At 35.0% G+C, this 19,526-nt stretch overlaps 1 protein-coding gene across 2 annotated transcripts in view; it reads right to left on the bottom strand.

The window, feature by feature from the left end:
* Positions 1-2,446: 2,446 nt before the first annotated feature.
* Pdcd10 (programmed cell death 10) overlaps positions 2,447-19,526 on the bottom strand; it is a 46,515-nt gene continuing 29,435 nt past the window's right edge. For both annotated transcript variants that reach the window (XM_074073846.1, XM_074073847.1), the window contains exons 4-8: positions 16,358-16,475; positions 14,993-15,119; positions 6,030-6,108; positions 5,676-5,758; positions 2,447-2,930 (exon numbers count right to left, since the gene is read on the bottom strand). In XM_074073846.1, the coding sequence (XP_073929947.1) occupies positions 2,849-2,930; positions 5,676-5,758; positions 6,030-6,108; positions 14,993-15,119; positions 16,358-16,475 (489 nt within the window). In that variant the 3' untranslated portion in view covers positions 2,447-2,848. The remainder of the gene's footprint in view (positions 2,931-5,675; positions 5,759-6,029; positions 6,109-14,992; positions 15,120-16,357; positions 16,476-19,526) is intronic.

The raw sequence follows: 19,526 nt of genomic DNA, 5'->3' as shown, positions 1-19,526 counted from the left end.
TTAAAAAGAAAACCTACAGGAACAAAAAATAGCTAGTGGTTGCCTGGAGCTGAAAATGAGGATAAAGAACTAACTGGGTATGAGAAATTTTATAAGAATGAAGATGAAACTGGAATCTTCTTGTAAAAATGCGAACTGCCTTGCTGGCTAGGTTCACAGCTCTGTTAGTTCAGTGGCAGAGTTCCCAATTCATGCCAAGTTGTCTCTTGAGTGCAATGAATGCAACTCACAGACAGTGGAGGGTGAGAATATAGAAACAAAACTTAAGAAAAAGAACAAAGCTTCCACGTGAGATGGAGGAGGGTCCTGAGCAGGGTGCCAGCTAATTTGGGGTCTAGAGGTTTCCAACCTGTTTGATCCTGGGAATAGTCTATTTTCTATGACAATTTGGTGTGTGGAAAGCAGCATTCTAATTGGCCATGCCTGCGAACTGCTAATCAAGATGTCTCATGGTCTCACCTGCTCTCATTTAGGTCCTTCCTGCCTTCCCCTGTCCCATCCACCCGAGTTCTGGGAGAAGAGGTTTGTAAGGAAAGGGTTGTTAGGGAGGATGGTATTCTCTCTCCTACTTGTTGGCAGCTCAGCACTTGATCTAGGTGCACTACACCTGCCTGATTTCAGCTAACTACCTCATCGGTCCTCTCAGAGATGGATGGCTGTGCTTCTATACCTTGATGACAGCTACCAATGTAGTACTCTGACCAGGAATATTTAATTTGAATCTTGGCGTGAGGAAACCCCAAATGAAGAACATTCTCCTTAAAAAGAGTGAGCCGAAAGGCTTATACTGTTCAAAAATGTCACTGCCACGTTAAGACAAAGCATGGAAGTGGTCCACAATAAGGGAGACGTAAGGCAGGGCAAACAAACAAGCAAAACATAAAGGTAAAATCTTTAACAATAGGTTAATCTGGGTAAAAGGTATATGTATGTTCTTTGCACTATTCATGTTTTCATAAATTTTTTGTGATTTTACCTATAAAAAGATTAAAAAATGAAAAAGGACTTGATATTGGCTTGTCATCTTCATGTTTTGCCTAGTAAGGTTATTAAAATGCAATCTTAAAAAAAAAAAGGTAATTATCATTTACTACCATACATTTTAATAATCTTCCAGGAAGGGGCCAGGTGGTCAGAAACCAGTTTTTCTGGCCATGGAGGGGGTACAGATCCATGGAAGGAACACATGGGATGGACACAAAAGGATTCAAAGCTTGATGCAGTCATTTCCAGTTCATTAACTTTTTTGCTTCCTCAGTTTTAAGATAGGTTGTTATATCATAGGATACTTAAAAGAGGATTAAATAAATGCATCTAGAATAATGCTTGATACAGAAAAGGTACTCAATGAATGTGTCTTCTTCTCTGCCTTTCCTTTGAAGCCTCTTTATGTTTTGGAGATCTGACCAGGGCCACACTTGCTCTGCTAGGATTAATAAAAGTAACTCTAATGTTCTGAGAATTTAGCTTCCTTTCCTGGGGTATACTTCATGAAAACAAGCCAGAAATAGTGGACAATAGGATAAAAACAAATGATTTGGGGCATGCCTAGTAACTGGCTAGTTCTGTTCAGGAGAGTAAAATCAAGGAGGGAAGATGACAGTGTTTGTTTTATGTTAGAAAGTCTGCTACAAATTAAACACTCCATCTATTCACACATCTATTCTGCAAATGATTCTATACCTACTTCTTTTTTTTTTTAAAGGAAAGCTCTAGATTTTATTAAGTTTTTTAAAAGCCTGAGCCACATTTTCTTATAAAGCCATTTAAAATTCAGCACAATTCACTTCTTTCATATTTTTCTACACCTAAGAGTGAATGATAGTTTGTGCCAAAAGTAAATAGTAAAGCTTCCCAATTCTATTTGTTTTACTGGCTCTGTATCCTTGAAGAAAAAGAAAAGTCAGTAAAATGTTGAGAAATTACAAGATCTCAACCAATTACCTACTGGTTTCTCTTTGTTCTATATAGTCCCTGTTCATATTTAACAGGATGGTTTAACTTTCATGCTGCCAATGATAGCAATTCTTTAATAATCCATTTTTTTAAAATGGAGCAAAAACCCTAAATTACATTATAGGAAAAAAATATATTGTCAACAGATTTAGTTTAATATTTAAAATCTTTACAAATGATAAACAAATTCTGATTTTTCCTTTATTTTATAACTGAAAAAACACTGTAACTATTTAAAGAATATATGTAATCTTAACACACATGACAATTTCAAACCAACTATTGGTATAACTTCTACTTTTTGCCCAAACTGACTAAGGACAAAAAATAGGAATTCTTGTTGCTTTATTATTTGACAAACTGCTAAAATGCTCCCGTTAGAAGTCCTTTAGATATTAAACAAAGTTGTCTTGGTCTTCTGATCATACATACACACAACACACACACACACACACACACACACACGTATCTTTTTTCAAGTAAAGAAATGTTTAACAGATGTAAACTATTTATTGAATATTTGCCACCAAATATTGTTAAATACATTATCTTGCAGCATATCGCTTTCAAGTTAAAATGTCAGAAACAAACACCAATATTTACAATTCTTTTAAGGAATGTTATATAATGACACATTAAGGCGTAAATTCTTTTGGCTTATAATTCTTAAAAGAATGATAATAGCAAAAGTGATGCAAAATCTTCAGTGTGAGATTATGATTAAGCTACATTTTACAAAAATATGGTGTAAGATGGCAATAATCCCATTCAACATCCTGGATTAGATCCCTTCAGGAGGGACTGATAATTTATACAGTCAAACTTTAAAATTTACAGATACAGGCAGTTTAATACTGCCACTGACAAGTACATCTCTTAACATATACAACTTTCAGGCCACAGTTTTGAAGGTCTGAAGTATCAAGTTGGTTTGATGAATTAGTCGGTTGGCACTTACGAAGACATTTATTGCCCTGTTTAAAAAGAAAAAGAACGAGTGTTAATTCCATTAAAAAATTCATTTTTTCAAATATTTATACTTAATGTCATCTATCAACAGTAGCAATGAAGTAAATTTAGAGAAAAGCAAACAAGTTAGTATTGAGTATTACAACTTACATTCCAGTTTGGGATTTAATGGTTTTACAGCATTTCAAACTACAGTATCTAGGAATTACTGCCCCCTGGTGGTTCTGGCTGTAATAAGGTGTTGGAGTGCTGCTAAGGATCTATAATTCAACAATCAGAGTTCATGAATAGGCCAAACAAATAACTGACGAAAGAGGATGATGATTCATATGTGGTTTCACAGAAGTTAAAATGAAATCTGGTATGAGAGCTTCCAAGAACTTAACATAGTAAGAGTTGGTATGCATAAAACAGGATCGTGATGTCGTCTTCAGTTATTTCATAGAAGCTGTATTATGATCAGTCTCAAGATCTGTGTGACAATGGCCATGACAAATACTTTAGAAATACTTAATCACTTCTAATCTGATTCATCACAATGTATCTTACCATCTTTCGAAGAAAAAAAAAACCAAGACAATCCTAAACTACTTTTACAATTAGTATTTTTTAAACAGAATCATGTAGCTTTTACACCTGGCACCTGATGATAAAAATGTTCTTAAAAACTGCATCCTGCTCCACCACATTCTCCTAATGGCCCATGTTCATGGGACTGGAGCACAGAGCTGAAGCAGTGGTCCCCTTGCATGGTTATCAGCTTCTTGGAATTATAGCTGAAGCTTGTATCTTTCTACACAATTATCAGTCAGAGGGACCAGCAATGAATTAGTTGAATCAATGCAAACTCATCTCCCTACCGAAAGATCATGCTCTATTAAACACTTCTGCATTCTGAGGGAACAGGCACAAAATTCATAGCACATTACTTAAACACAAAAAATTGGAATTCAAAGAAGCTTCTGAATGGAGAAAAAGCTGTAGCAGGGAGCCTGAATAATCCATATACATAGCAAATAATATTACTGAAAACTAGACTTTACATTTCCACCTTTTAATGTGCTACTACAATAATTTTTAATTAGAATCAGAAATAATGATATCATCATGCAAGTTATTTTTTTAATGTGTTTGGTTATTTGGACTTAGTAGAGGAGACCGAAGAAAAACAGATAAAAGCTTATTTTTACAACACAACTGCTAGCTTTTAATAAGCTAAGTCATCAAGAAGCAGTTCCCTTAGACAACCTTACTAGGTATATGAAACATAAAACCATTAAAGTAACTCAGTATCTTTAATTCATAATACAAATGTAAACATTTCAACTTATTTGAACTGTTAAATATGAATCTAAAAATAAGAATTCTAGTGTACTAATTATTATTATATTGTAGTGGTATGATAGTATATAGGTATCTTAAAACTTCAAGGCTGGGCATGGTGGTACATGCCTGAAATCTCAGCTACATAGGAGTATTGCAGTCTTAGGCTGATGCAGAAAAATAATGTTGAGACCCCATTAGAAAAATAATTAAAGCAAAAAAGGGTTAGAGATGTGGCTCAAGTGGTAGAGTGCCTGCCTAGCAAGCATGAAGCACTAGGTTCAAACCCAAGCCTGTCCCCTTTCCCCGCCAAAAAAAAAAAAAAAAAATTATGGCCTTGTCCACAAAATTCCTACCATTCTACTTTAAGTACAAAGAACTATCTGTATGAAACAATAATGAAGAAGACAAGAGCTCTGCATCAGTTTATACATATGTGAGTATCTCAAGGTTTTCTATGGTTACTATTTTTAAGTAAACTTAAATAATGTCCAACTTACATTTTTAGCGTATTTCTTATTTAACAGAATGACACCAGGGAAAGCCACTTTAAGTCTCCTTCCCTCCAGGACAGTGGAATACAACCCTTACAGCATTTTAATGTGACCTGAATATTTTCATGAAACAGCTAGGCCCAGGTCCCACTCCAGGCTAACTTAATGAGAGTCTCTGAGAGTGGAGCCTTAGCAATGGGTTAAAAACCTGACCCCAAGTGATTCCATCAGGTAGACAGGACTGAAAGCCAAGCATTACTTTAGGCTTCCTGCACTGGTTTTCAAGGATTGCAACTTTGATTTCACCTGAGAATGCCTTAGAAACACAAATTCTTGGGACCCCACCTCATGCCAGACCAACTGAATTACAGTTTGAGAACTATTTTAGGGGATGGTACTGGCTGAATAGTGAACCTGCTTTTACATTTCTAAAATGTTTGGGTTTTTTTTGACAGTACTGGTTTTGAACTCAGGGCCTCATGCTTGCCAGGCAGGCACTCAATCACTTGAGCCACTCCGCCTTCATTTCTAAACTATTAAAGAGGAAAATCAAAAGAAAGACATGGGACAGGTGAAAATTAAATTAAAATTTAAGTATCTATAAAGATTATTAGAACATAGTCATGACCACCTGTTTCCATACTGTCCATGGTCACATCCAAGAATAGATGTGAAGCAGATGCAGCCACAGGACCAGAAAATCTAAAACATTCACTATCTTACCTGTTCAGAAAAAAACTTGACAACTCCTGCTCTAACTCTAGACTTATGGCTAGATTAGCAATCATTCATTTTCTAACAGTCTGTCTTTGTTACCAGTTGCCCTGAGTATCAACAATACAGTAAAAGTGTTTAATTTACAGGGTTTTAATATTATATAAAACCACATACTCTGTTTCATTTTAAAAGAAAATGACAAATGACAGTACTTACTTGCCATCTTTAAAATATGTTTTCAGAGTATCACTGAAACTTTTGGAGTACTTTACAAATTCTTTCTTTTGGTGTTCGAGTGCCTGTATTTACGAAAAGTAAGAAGAAAACTAAATAAGAGAAATAACACAAAAGACAAAGTCAAGATTGGTGATTACACAGAATATGCAATGGAGAATATTAAATATTTTAAGAGCGTCTTCTTAAACACATGGCAATGTATTTATATTCAAAGACAAGCCCAAGGGTTAATGACACAATTTCCAATAATCAAATTGTCTTAGTGTTTTAATTCAACAAAATAACTGTTAACCAGTATCTAATGACAACTAGCAAGGTTTCTACTAAACTTACCCTGCGGTTCTGGTATTGGTATTTCTTAAAGACATTATTCACTGTGTCAAGTAGCTCTTTTATTGCACTAGCTATATCCCTGTGGGAAAGGAAAAATTAATAATTAAAATCAACTATATCTGAAAGAAGTGTGTGTGTGTGTGTGTGTGTGTGTGTGTGTATATGTAATTACTAATCACAGTACACTCAATTAGCATTTGTATGCTTCACCAAGGGCCACCATTTGGCCAGCTGGTTGGAGGAGGAGTTTTAGCCGGTACTTTTCTGTGATCCTGCACTGCTGCTGACCAAATATTCTCAGCTAGCACCAATGTTCCCAAATCAACAGCATTTCATTCATCACTACTCACTTTCACAAGAAGGTAAGCATTCCCCTGCCATTCTTGTCTTCTTCAGATTTGGATTAACCTTTTCTCAAGCTAATGTAGCTGAATTCAAACTACTTTTGTAATTTTATGAACTATATGAAATCTTTTATTACAGCAAACTCATTTCTGTATTAACCAACATTTCACAGTATATACATATCAGTTTTGATGTTTAAAACATTTCTATGATGAAGAAATATTCATCTTTTCCCTTAGACAATTCATCTTCTATTTAGCAACTGATCCAAACCTCTGCTATTTCCTTTGGAAAATATATTTAAAATACTTGGAGAGAGAACATCAGATTCTTCTTCTTCTTTAACCTTTCTAGCAATCCTCCTTTGATTATACATCAATAACAGCAATCATCCTTTGACTATCTATGTATCAACATTGTCCTCCCTTTTCTAGAGAGAAAAGGAACTGAATTGACAATCCTTCCTATCCACACACCGTGTTCAAATTGTTCTTGTCTTTTATATCTACGCCCTTTTCAATTTCCACATGTGAACTTAACATTTTTTTCCTGTGAAACCGAACTTTATATAATTATACATTTTCAAATAGCTTCTTATTTTCTAAGGCAGATCTTCTCTTTTTTATATCTATTCTTGTAGCTGTTACTTGCTGCAAAAACATTTGTTATTCAAACGTACCATAGCATGAAGGCTGCAAATTAGTAAGACAAATCTAGACCACTGAAACATAACCTTTTATTACCGACTTTTGTTTTTTACAAGACAGGGTTCCACTATATAGCCCGGATTGGCTTTGAACTTACTATTCTCCTGCCTAAGTCTCCTGAGTGCTAGGATTACATGTGCCATGTTTAGCTTACTATTCACATTTTTAATCACAAATGTCAGGTTTCAATTATTTCATTCCTAAAACATTTCAGCTTTCCTCTCTGAAGGGAAAAACATAAAGAACACAGTTTCTGTGAGCATGTGCATTTTCCAGCACACAAGCAAGTAGAAATTCAAGCACTTATAAGCATACAGGATTTTAATATATATATTTTTTAAAAAGTACTTTAGCCAGACACAGATGACTTATGCCTATCATCCTAGTTACTGTGAGGCTGAGATAGAGAGTAGTGCAGTTTGATGCCAGCCCATGCAAACAGTTCACACAACTCCATCTCCAAAATAACCAGAACAAAATGAACTGAAGGTATGGCTCAAGAGGTAGAAAGCTTGCTTTCCAAGTGTGAAGTCCTGAGTTCAAACCTCAGTCCTAACAAAAGGGGAAAAAAAGTACTTTACCCTATTCTGAAGTAGTAATGACATTTTAAAAAATTACATTTTGCAATAATTACTTACTGCCTCCAATATATCAAACATTGGTATTAGGCCAAAACATTAAAGTATTACATATTCAAGCAGGATAGTGAATCTTACACAGAAATGCCACCTCACCATTTCTTTTTCTGCCTCAGTTTAGTAAACAAAACTGCAGTTTTAAGTTATATGAGGGTTTCCTTTATTTTCAAGCAACTTAAATCCACTGTATGGCTGTGATGGACATAAATCCATCACTATTTAATAAAATGTTGTCATACAGCCATGGTATTTTCTGAGAGAAACTATAATTTCAGCAAATAAAAACTATGTCAAAGCTCTGAATATGCAAGTTTCAACAAATCCACAATGGAGCTAAGTAAAATTGAGTATAATAGGGAAAATAATACAGTGACTAGAAAGCTGATTATATATGGTCTTACTTTTCAGTGTATTTCAATATTCTATAAAAAAGTATGCTGTTAGGGCTGAACAACAAAACAAATAATATATATGGCAATGGTTGGGCTGTGTAGGCCAAATGAGTAGCTCTGAAACAGGCTGCTTTAACTTACCTGGGGAGGAAAATAAATTCAAAGGGGGTGGGGGGGGAGGATTTGCTAGTCTTCTACCTCAGATCTGCTTTTGAAGAATTGAGGATCCGAAGGTAGAATAAGATGGTGGCTGAGTTACATCCTCCAGTGATGTCTTCCCATTGATACCTCAAGTTGAACAGCTATCCACACACCAAACTACCAGCACAAAAGCTAAGGGCATCAGGTGAGACTATAATGCCTGCTTTTAGTATAACAAAATGAAAAGATGCATTGAAGAAGCCATGAAAGCAGGAGTTGACCACATGATCCCCAACTCACAACTCCAAGAAGCCCAGCCCAGTGCAGAGAGAGGTACCTCTCATTCGGAATAGGAAAAAAGAAATTGATCTGGAACCGCCATGGTGAAACCCAGTGTTAGGCAAAGCCCCAGGACACCTATCATAGCCAGTCTGTGGACTGAGCTGCTGGAACTTTAGTAGGGCAGGTTGTTGAGGGTTTCCACCTCTGGCTGGTAGAATGGAGGGTAATCAGGTGAACAAGCCATGAAACGTAGTACACAGCCAGGCCCTCTTTGGGGAGATTAAGCACCCAGTAAACACTGAAAACTCCCAATATAAGGCCAGAGCTCACAGACAAGAGCCTTTAGACCAGTTCTGCCATTAGGCAGAGACCTGTGTGCCTGCTAGCTGGACCCAAGTTTTGGTCATATCAGTTCCAGTCTGGGAGCAGGCCTGGGGAACACTCAGTTCTAAGACTGTGCAGACCTCTGCAAGCTGTGAGACCCAGGTATGACCCCAATTTAGCACTGGCCTTAGTGGCCAAGGGGCTGTCTCTATCCCCATTCCCAAATCAGTGCTTAGAGATGGGACTATAGAACTGCCTTAGTACCAGGCAGGGAGCTGTGTTCCAGTGAAATGGATTCTTTCTTAGCCTGTATCAGAGCTGGCTGCATAATGGGCCTCAGTGTACCTGAGACAGTGCAGCAAGTTCTTGCAACTGAGAGATTCAAGTGTGACTTGGATTACATCAGCCCAGGTCCAAGGGTCTGCCTTCACCAATATGACCCCAACCTTAGGCAACATAGTGTTGTCCAAGACTCTATTTACTGGAGGTAGGACAGAGAAGTAAGCACATGACTGCCCTGAAACTTAGTGTTCTTATATAACCTAAGATTTGGCAGATCCTAACAGCCCCCATGAACCTATCTATTTGACTTCTATTCCAGTTAGCGTCACCTGTGGCTGTAGCATTCTTGAGTTTACCTCTGCAAGAGGAAGCCTGTACAAGCGTGGGCCTTGGTCCTAACACAGTGTTGTGATGGTGTTGGTGGGCTGTGGGCTAAGGGTGTAACCCCCCTTGGTGGCACTGGTGACCACAGGTATGAGGAAGGAACCTGGTGCTGCTCTAGTCGCAGTGACTCTGCACAGAGCTGGCACAGTGCTGTAGAGTCTGACCATAGGGCAAAAAGATCTAGATGCTGTATGCAGGCCTATTCTGGCCCTAAGAACTGGCTTGTGGACATAGACTCTCTAAGTACTCTGATTCTTTCTGAAGGACACAACTGAACAATTCATCAATTAATCAAACTAATACCAATTCTCCTTAAATTATTCAAAAAAGTATGAGAGGAATTCTTTGAAAAGCATTCTATGAAGCCACTATTACCAAAAACAGGTAAGAACACAAGACAAAAAGAAAACTATAGAACAATATCCTTGATGGACACAGATACAAAAATCCTCAACTAAATGCTAGCAAACATAATCCAACAGCATATCAAAAGATTATTCACCATGATCAAGTGGGATTCATTCAAGGGATGAAAGGATGGTTCAATATAGGCAAATCAGTAAGTACGATGCACAATATCAGCAGAATGAAGGATAAAAAACATATGGTCATCTTAAATAACATAGAAAAGACATAATATTCAACAACCCTTCATGATAAAAATGCAGGAAAATAGGCCATGCAAGGAAAACATCATAATAAAGGCCACTGTAATAAGCCAACAGATAACACTATACTGAATGGGGTAAAGTGGAAAGATTTTCTCCAAAATCTAGATGACAAAGATGAGACAAAATGAGCAATTTCACTTTTATTCAACATAATGCTGGAAGTCCTAGCCAGAGCAATTAGGCAAGAAAAAGAAACAAGGCATGCAAGTTGGAAAAGTCATTTAAAAAAAATCTCATTTGTTCTTTAGGAATAAATTTAATCAGAAGTGAAAGAGCTCTACAATGAAAATTATAAAACAAGATGAAAGAAACAGAAGACACAAAAAAGTAGAGACACTTTGTGTTCATGGACAAGAATCAATATTGTTAAAATGTCCATACTATCCAAAGCAATCTATAGATTCAAGGTAATCCCTACCAAAACAATACCAATGGCATTCTTCACAGAACTAGAAAAAAAATTTAAAAATTCATATGGGATCACAAAAAGACTCTGAATACCCAAAGCCATTTTGAGCATTAAAAAATATATATATATCGATGCAGAAGGTATCATGCTACCTTACTTCAAAACATACTACAAAGGCGTAATAATCAAAATAGCATGGTATTGGTATAAAACAGACACGTTGACCAATGGAACAGAACAGGCAGCCTAGAAGTAAATCCATGAATCTTCAGCAGATTTTTGACAAAGGTGCTAAGAACATACAGTGGAGAAAGGACAGTCTTTTCAGTAAGTCGTATTGGGAAAGTTGAAAATTCACATGCAGAAGAGCTAAGCTAGATCTCTATCTCTTGCTAGTTATAAAGATCAACTGAAAAGGGATTAAAGACTTCAATGGAAGACTTGGAAAAGAAAACAAAGGTGAAATACTTCAGGACACTGGGATAGGCAATGATTTTTTTGGACAAAATCTCCAAAGCACAGGAAGCAAATGCAAAAAAAGGGGCATTACATAAAGCCAAAAACCCTTCATACTGCAAAGAAAAATCAACAGATTGCAGAGACAACCTGCAAAATAGGAGAAAGTATTTGCAGACAATACATCTGATAAGGAACAGAAATCTAAAGGATATAAGCTATAGCAAAAGAACAAATGCAAGAAACCTAAATAGATATTGTTCATAAGACACACAAATGACCAACAGGCATATGAAAAAATGCTCAACATCACTAATCATCAGAGAAATACAAATCGAAACCACAGAGCTACAACCTCATCCCAATAAGAATGACTATTATCAAAAAGACTAAAGATAACAAGTGTTGGTAAGAATACAGAGAAAAAGAAAACCTCACACACCATTAGTAGAAATGTAAATTAGTATAGCCGCATGGAAAACAGTATGGAGGTTTCTCAAAAAATTAAAAATTCAACTATTCACAAGAGCCAAAAAATGGAAACAAGCCATGTCCATTTACTTATATACACAATGCAGTAGTATTCAGCCATAAAAATGAAATCTTGTCATCTGAGACAAAATGAATAGAATTGGAGATTATTATGCTAAGTAAAATAAGACAGCCACAAAAAAAACCAAATATTGTATAATTACATTCTTATGTGGAATCTAAAGAAAATAGTTCTTATAAAAGTAGAGTGGTTATCAAAGGCTAGGGACAGGGAAAATTTGATCAGTGGTATTAACATATAGTTATATAGGAGTAAGAAGCTCTGCAATCTACAGAAAGTCCACCTTATCTGCAGATTTATTATACAGTTCTGACCAAGTAGCATAAAAAAAGTGATTAAAAAAAGTCAAAAGAAATTTTACCCAATAGTTAAAAGGCAAAAGAAATTTCAGGAACAAAATCTTGAAATTCATACATGTACATCACGCTGCTCAATGATGCAGAGAAGCTTCTCTGTCAGTCCTGCGTTATCTTCAGTTGTGTTTTAATCATTGTGTGATCTTGCTAAGTGTTTCCCTGCTTTTGATTTTGCAAAAATCTGCCTCCAAAAAGCAAATAGTATCCCCAAAATTATCATGCTTAATTTAAGCAATAAAGTAAAAAATTTAGATTTGCTGAAAGGTGACATGTTTTGAGCAGCGGTTGAATAACATCACGGGAAAATGAACCAAGCATCTATCTGCAACACAGCACTGAGCATCTCGGCATTCGTGGTTTTTCCTCAAAGGTGGTCTCCTTGGAGTCATGTACCCATTACCAACAGTCTACTGTGTATCAGTAAAGACTATAATAACACAGTATTTATAGGGTCTAAGATCACAATTATGCACCAGGAGATAAATGTTTTAACTTGCTTTAAATATACAATGTATACCTGCATCAAACACAACATGGGCACTCCATTAAAATATCCTTTCATGTTTTTGTGTATCAGTTAAAAAAAAAAAGAACCTGTCTGTACTTTTAAAAGGGAGAAGGGCAGGAACAAAACTCTCCCCAGATGATTAGTGTTGACAGTCACATTTAGAAACTGCTGCTGTTTGGCATTTCTAGAGGTAGAAGCTAGAATGGCAGAAGCTAATCAACTTATAACTAAGGTCACATCTAAATGTTGGAATGGAGAGTCAAACTTGAGTCTGCTAATATATTCAAAAATGCCTATGCACTACTGTCAGGAATGTTTTCACTGCTGAAGGTACCCTATAGTGTCAGCTGTAATACTGATATAATAGGTCTTTGATACATGCTTCATGCTAAAATAAATGGATGAGGAGAATAATTACCTTAAATATAAAAAACATAAGTTATTTTAAAGAAAAAAACAATCATTGCACAGTATGTTGTACATGAAGACAAACCATTTTCTATTCTGGTACAATTTTATACACTAATTTGTCAATCAATTAATAGTAGTAGCATGTGTCACAATGTACCAGTATATATCACAGTGATAAAATACCACCTGAGCCATATGTGTTATTTATGTATGTTTGAACTTTAGTCTCAGAAATAATCTATACATATAAAAGCTTACCAGGGAAAATTATCCCTCCTAAAACAGTCAAGAAATAAATTTCCACTGCCATTACTTTTAGTTTAGTTGTTCTACATAAAATCCTGAAAACAAAACTGAAATATTACTATTCCTCTCTAAATGATAAATTTCCTAACCTAATCAAGTCTCTGTCAAAAATTATGGACGATATTCTTAAATGGTTGAGCTTAACTTCCTTATGACTAAAATTTGGCTGTTAGTGATGTAGTTTTATATCTCCTTGAAGTCACAGAGGGTATAGTAGAGATGCCTTAGGGTCTCCTTAGGGTGAAAGAGTGTAATAGGATTAGGTCTCTGCATCTTCATGTCTACAACTGTCTTTTTCCATTTCTTTCATCTTGTTAGATAATTTTCATTGTAGAGCTCTTTCACCTCTTTGATTAAATTTAGGACTGGCTTGTGGAGACAGACTCTCCAAGTACTGATTCTTTCTAAAGAACATAACTGAACAACTCATCAATCCTAGTCCTCTAACACACTTCTTTCAAACAGCAGAAATTATTTCCAATAGCCAGATCAGATCAACACATTATATAAACTTGACTTCAATGATCAGAATCAAAATCTGCTAAACATACTATTTTGAGTATTTCTTCATAGAAATATAGCATGACTTACTAACAAAGAACAAATATATAACTATCACTCACACACATTTACTTCAATTATATCAAATTAAAAATAAAACTTCATAAACAGATGACTATCTTCTCTCTTCACATAACTTCACATAATGAAAATAGTTAAAGGAAGTTTGAGCTTTCTTATCAAGGTAAAACATAAAACCCACAGGGTTTGTCCCCTGTGATACAGATTTTGGCTATTAAAAGCCTTTTTAATATTCTTGGTGCTCAATATTGCCAAAGAGGGAAGTCATTCATTCGTAACTGGAAATCTGCCAAAAACAACTGTTTTTCTAGAGTCAGACATATTCTTGCCTCTTTAGCATTCAAAATAGGTGTCCAAACTAGCTAATACAGCATTTTGGAATATGAATTACAAGGTATTTCTGAAAGTTATTATTGATTCCAAGCAAGTCTACTCAGATTCGTAATTCTCTTTCAGAAAAAAAGACATGAACTAAATCTTCCCTTTTCAGCAATTTCTAGCTATGGTTTCACCAAAACAATTCATTGACTAGGGACATTGTAATTTTTCCCAGCTTGTTTTGTTTTCAATTCACTGAGGCTGAAGAAAGTTATCAGACTTATCTTTAAATTTTAAACTTATCAGTTTAAATATACTTATGTAGGAACTATGTTTGGAATTTTCCCCTTACTACTTAACCCATCACTGTACCCCTGGAGAGTACACAGGTCAGAGCACCACTGCTCTAGAACTAATTACCTGACAGCCTCCTACCCATGCGTATTCTGCATCTTATTTAAACTGTTTTCCAAAAGCAAGGATTTAAAGGTTCAGTTTGGTCAATAATAGAACATGTTACTCACATGAGTACATTACTTACCTAATTTACAATACTGGTGAAATAAAAACAATTTTGTTATCTCTTACTACCAATCTTTAATTTACTTTATTCCTTTTAATATGACATTTATGTTTTTTCCATTATTTATGCAATTCAAATTAATTTTTAGTTTATGTGCATTTCATTGTTATTTTAAACATTAAACACAAAAGTATTGTACTCTGAAGTCACTGCTTAAGTTATTAAAAATGTAGCATTAAAAATTATCCAATTTTATTGCAAATTAATATTTTAGCTAATATGTCATACCAAAGTAGAAACATCCAGTATGAATGATTCCTCTTAAGAGCTTTTAAAAAAGAACCAAAATAAAACAATAACAAAAAAATGACTTACTTGATTGTCTGTAGAAACCTCACTCTGTCATTGATCTCATCTGGGATCTTACTGAGAATATGTTTAAGTGCTCGTGCCTTTTCATTTAGGTCCTGGAATTCTGGCTCTGGTCGTTCAATCATATACTCTGATGAAACAAATGCATAATAAAAAGTCATGTAACTCCCTGACAAATTCAAGCCTAAGAATTCCCAAAGTTGTCAAAGAGATTAAGGGAGAAGAAAGAATTAGAAAAGACAAGGCTGCATAGAAAAACTTTATTAGAGTTCAACTTAGTCCCATATTAACATTAGGGTTCCTCCCAAGCAAAATGCTAGCGGACAAAAATGAAACATTTTCAATTTGGAGTAAATAGAAATACCTAATAAAAACTTAAATGAATAAATTAATTAAAAAGGGAATAGGCTTAATCAAGCACATCATCAGTCCTATTTCACAAGGAAACCATAAATAAATTCATAAATAATGCAAAGGCAATATACATCTTCCAATGAGAAAAGTGAGTTTAATAACTAAAAATATTTTTATTGAATACAGTATGGTCGACTATATCAAAATCCCAAAAACCTACTAACATTTCCAGCACATTCTTGAAATCTCACTTAGAAATACAAACATCACCACAAACCCAACACAAGGGCTGGAACGACAAAACAACTATTTTAAAAGGAGGATCAATCACACTTGGCAGTGACAAAATAAGCTTACCACCAAGTTCACTACAGAGTAAGAAGCACTCCAACTCTACCAAGTCAATATATTATGGCCTAACAGGCTGCAACTGCAAGTTTAAAAAATAGTGAGATGTTTCTTGTAAGTCATAGAATGAGCTGAAATGCTTACTTTTTCCCTTCTCTCTTTAAATAATTAAATAGAAAATCAGACTTCTACATTTTTCTAAGTTATCAGGAAACTGACTATTAATTTTAAGTGAAATTCATTTCTATTTTATTAAAAAGGGGAAAAAAAAAAGAATGGTTGGAATAGTTGCTATACTGCCTTCCCAAATCTGTTTTTGAATACTGTGCCATAATTTAAAGCTCATGTTTTTCAAACTCAACACAAAATAAAGGAATTATCCCACAGAAAAACTTATCTTTTAGTGAAACTGAAACGTTACAAATATTTTATTAATGGGGAAAAATTAAATCATGTAGCATTAATAATCGTTTTACACAATTAAATCTGAAAAATATAAAAAGTTAACTACTTTTCTATTTTATACAGATTGTTCCCACTATGATCACAGTAAGAGTGAAGGAATGGGAAAGAGGGGAGGAAAGGAAGACTTCTCAAATGATAAAGATTTGAAGGAAGTGCTTTTTCAACAATTTTAAAGCCAAACAAGGATCTTCTTTTTGATACCTTCTACATCATCAGCTGCCATACGAAGAAGGGACTCCGTGAAATTAACTTCTACACTTTTTTTCTCTAAAATCTTCACAATGATATCTTGTGTGAGACCTGGATTTTCTTTTTCAGCCTATAAGACAAAGAATGCTTGTTTTTAAATACAGAATTGGATCAGCATTTAAAACCAAATCTTAACTGTTGCGAATTTATTTAATGTCATAGATGGATCACTTAAAAGGATAGAAATTTTTGTGAAAGCAAGTGTCATGATGGCATTCACTTGTTTTTTGTTATACCTTGTGCATTAGTTACTTTTCACTATGTTCATTAGTCCATTTCCAATTTGACCATAAAGTACTTGATGTTTCCTACTTTATTATTCTTTTGAAACCAAACTAATACAGACAGAAAGATTTTATATACAGCATATACTCATATCTATTAGATCAAGGACCTGTAATTTAGTTAACATTTCAACTTAAAGATCAAGCAGTAACTCATCTCATCAATATTTTATAGATTTGTTGCATTTAAATTAACAAAAGCCAAGGAAATAAAAAAATAAACTAGGATTTCTTTTACAGGTTTTACTGATGCCATACAATCCCTAACAACTTTCCCATATAATGACTTTCATTTCCTATTTTTATTTGTAGCAAGAATGCATCCTTCACAAGTTTTCATAACATCATTAATCTTTTTACCGCCTTCTGAGCTTGTTTCACTAATGAATTGCAATAGGTTCTGTTACTTGGCATCCTCAGGGCCCTAAGACTGCATATAAAGGGTTCTGAGATTAACAAATTTTATTTTCAGATTTCAGTTTTTCTCTAGTAATTTTAACTCATTTCGATATTTCTTTAAAAAACTGGAATTGTATTCAACGTTTATTTCTTTTAGAATGCCTGACAATTTAAATCCTTCTGCTGATGATTTCCTTTCGTTTTTGCCTTACTATTAAATAGCAAACAGAAATGCAATTCATGACCCTAATCAGAAGGCAGTCTTTTTTGCTTCCATGTATCAAGCACACTTAGTCTCTGCCTTTTTAACTCCACTCTGATGTCACTGCAGTTTTAGCTGCCTTCTGCTATTGCTCTTTCTATAAAAACATCTTGTTTTTTACTAGATCTCAATTATCAAAAACTGAAAGGCTGTACATGAAATGGGAAAAGAAAATATACACATTTACCTCAATCCCAGGATCACTTTTACTGATGTCAAATGCTGGTCATAGAAATCGTTTCGCTAGATGATTAATAACAATGGAGTACATTTGGCTGAATTCCATTTCCTTTATAGTCTACTGCTACTTTTACTTTCATGGATATATTTAAGATCGAATCTACTTAAAAAAAATTACTTTACAAAAGAAAAGTCCAAATAATGGTTTAATGTGCTGTTATGTGTCAATTTGGTGAACTATCAAAAATTACACTTAATGCTGTATTTGGTAAGTGGCTTGTCTTCTTTCTCTAAGTAGCATCAAATCTACCTACATAATGAATTACCTTGGGGTTAGGAGAGTATTCTTTATGTATTTGCAGGAAATGTCAGCAGAAAAAGATGTAATTAAATACTACTAAGGTGCTGAAGGAATTAACTGCTCTATGTCTGAAAACAAAGTGTCCAATATGAACCCTGGGACCTCAAATGTCAAAACAGGAGCATTAAAAAGTGAAGTCATTCCTACCTTTCTCAGTTCAAAGTTCCAAAAGAAATACCTAATAGTGAAAACTATTTATTAAACAATTAGGTACAAATAAGTAGTATGTCCTAACAATATACTAACCTTAAAAAGTACTGAACATATAATTGAAGAAAAGTATTTTATGTGATCCTTAACAATGGCTTACCAATAGTTAATAACATGTTTGCACCCATAGTGCATTGCACAATTTCTCAAAAGTTGGACTTAGATTGGACTTGCCACCCTCATTTCCTCTTGTACACTGACTTTCTTATGGTACCTGCTTTTTGTCACAGCATGGACCAATAATCCAGTTTCACAAAGATATGACATCACTTAGAAGAACACAGGCCAATTTAGTGTATTGAAATTGAAAAGTACTTCAAGATAAGTTCATGTAGTACCAAACAGATGTTCAATATCACTGTTTGCCTTAAATTTTTTTTTTTAAAGATTTCATGCCACTCCTTGAAGTTTGCTGTGGGGTTCCAGGATGACTGGGCACATGGTTTGGGAATAATAGTCTTAATGTCTTCTGGCAAAAGTCCTAGTTAAGCTACATCTTATTTTTTCCTCAGTTTTTAACGCTAAATTCTGTGGGTGTTCTATCTTTGTAAATCTAGTGTGAAAGAAAAATACCCTAAAGGTAAAAGACATACACTCTTGTGGACCAGTGATTCTTAACCCGGGAGACAGAAGAATCTATCAGAAGCTCCCAGAGAACAGAGTAATAGGTAATCAGGTCAGACATGTACCTTAAAAGATAATATGCCATGGCATTTTTTTGAGGGGAGGGGCAAAAATAATCTTTTTTTCTCCAAATAAAAATAGATAGGAAATAAAAATCATTGTTATAACCAAGAATTGCAAATTGGATATAAAAGACTGGCTGGGTAAGATGTTTTTCATCTTTTTCAAGAGTCAGAAAAGCACAAAAATCAAGCTGGGCAGTGGAGGCTCACACCTGTAATCCAAGCTATTTGGGAATGAGAGGATTGCAGTTCCAGGCCAGCAGGGACAAACAGTTCACAAGACTCCATCTCAACCAATAGGTTGGCACAGTGGCGCATACCTGTCCTCCCAGTCACAGCAGGAAGTTGGTCCAGGTCAGCATAGGGGGAAAAAAACAAACAAAGAACCTATCTTCAAAATAACCAGAGAAAAAGGGCTAGAGCTATGGATCAAGCAGGAGAGTGCCTGCCTGTTTGCAAGCACAAAGCCATGAATTTAAACCCAGTATTGCCAGAGGAAAAAAGCACTACACATGCCCTCCCTTAATTTCACTTAAAATTTAAAAAACTAAATGTGATAGTTAAAAACAAATCAGTGCAATATTGTCTAATTTATTTTCTCTCAAAATAATTTTCAGTACTCTCAATTTAAAAAAAAGCAATACTACGAGCTGGCCACAATGATGCACAACTGTAGTTCTGCTACTTAAGATGATGAGGCAGAAGTATCACTTGAGGCCAGCCATGGCAACTTCAGTCA

This window comes from Castor canadensis, chromosome 5 (assembly GCF_047511655.1).
Source record: "Castor canadensis chromosome 5, mCasCan1.hap1v2, whole genome shotgun sequence".
Lineage (NCBI taxonomy): Eukaryota > Metazoa > Chordata > Mammalia > Rodentia > Castoridae > Castor > Castor canadensis.
Note: the sequence above shows the minus strand (reverse complement) of the source record. Positions and strands in the feature narration are given on the sequence as shown.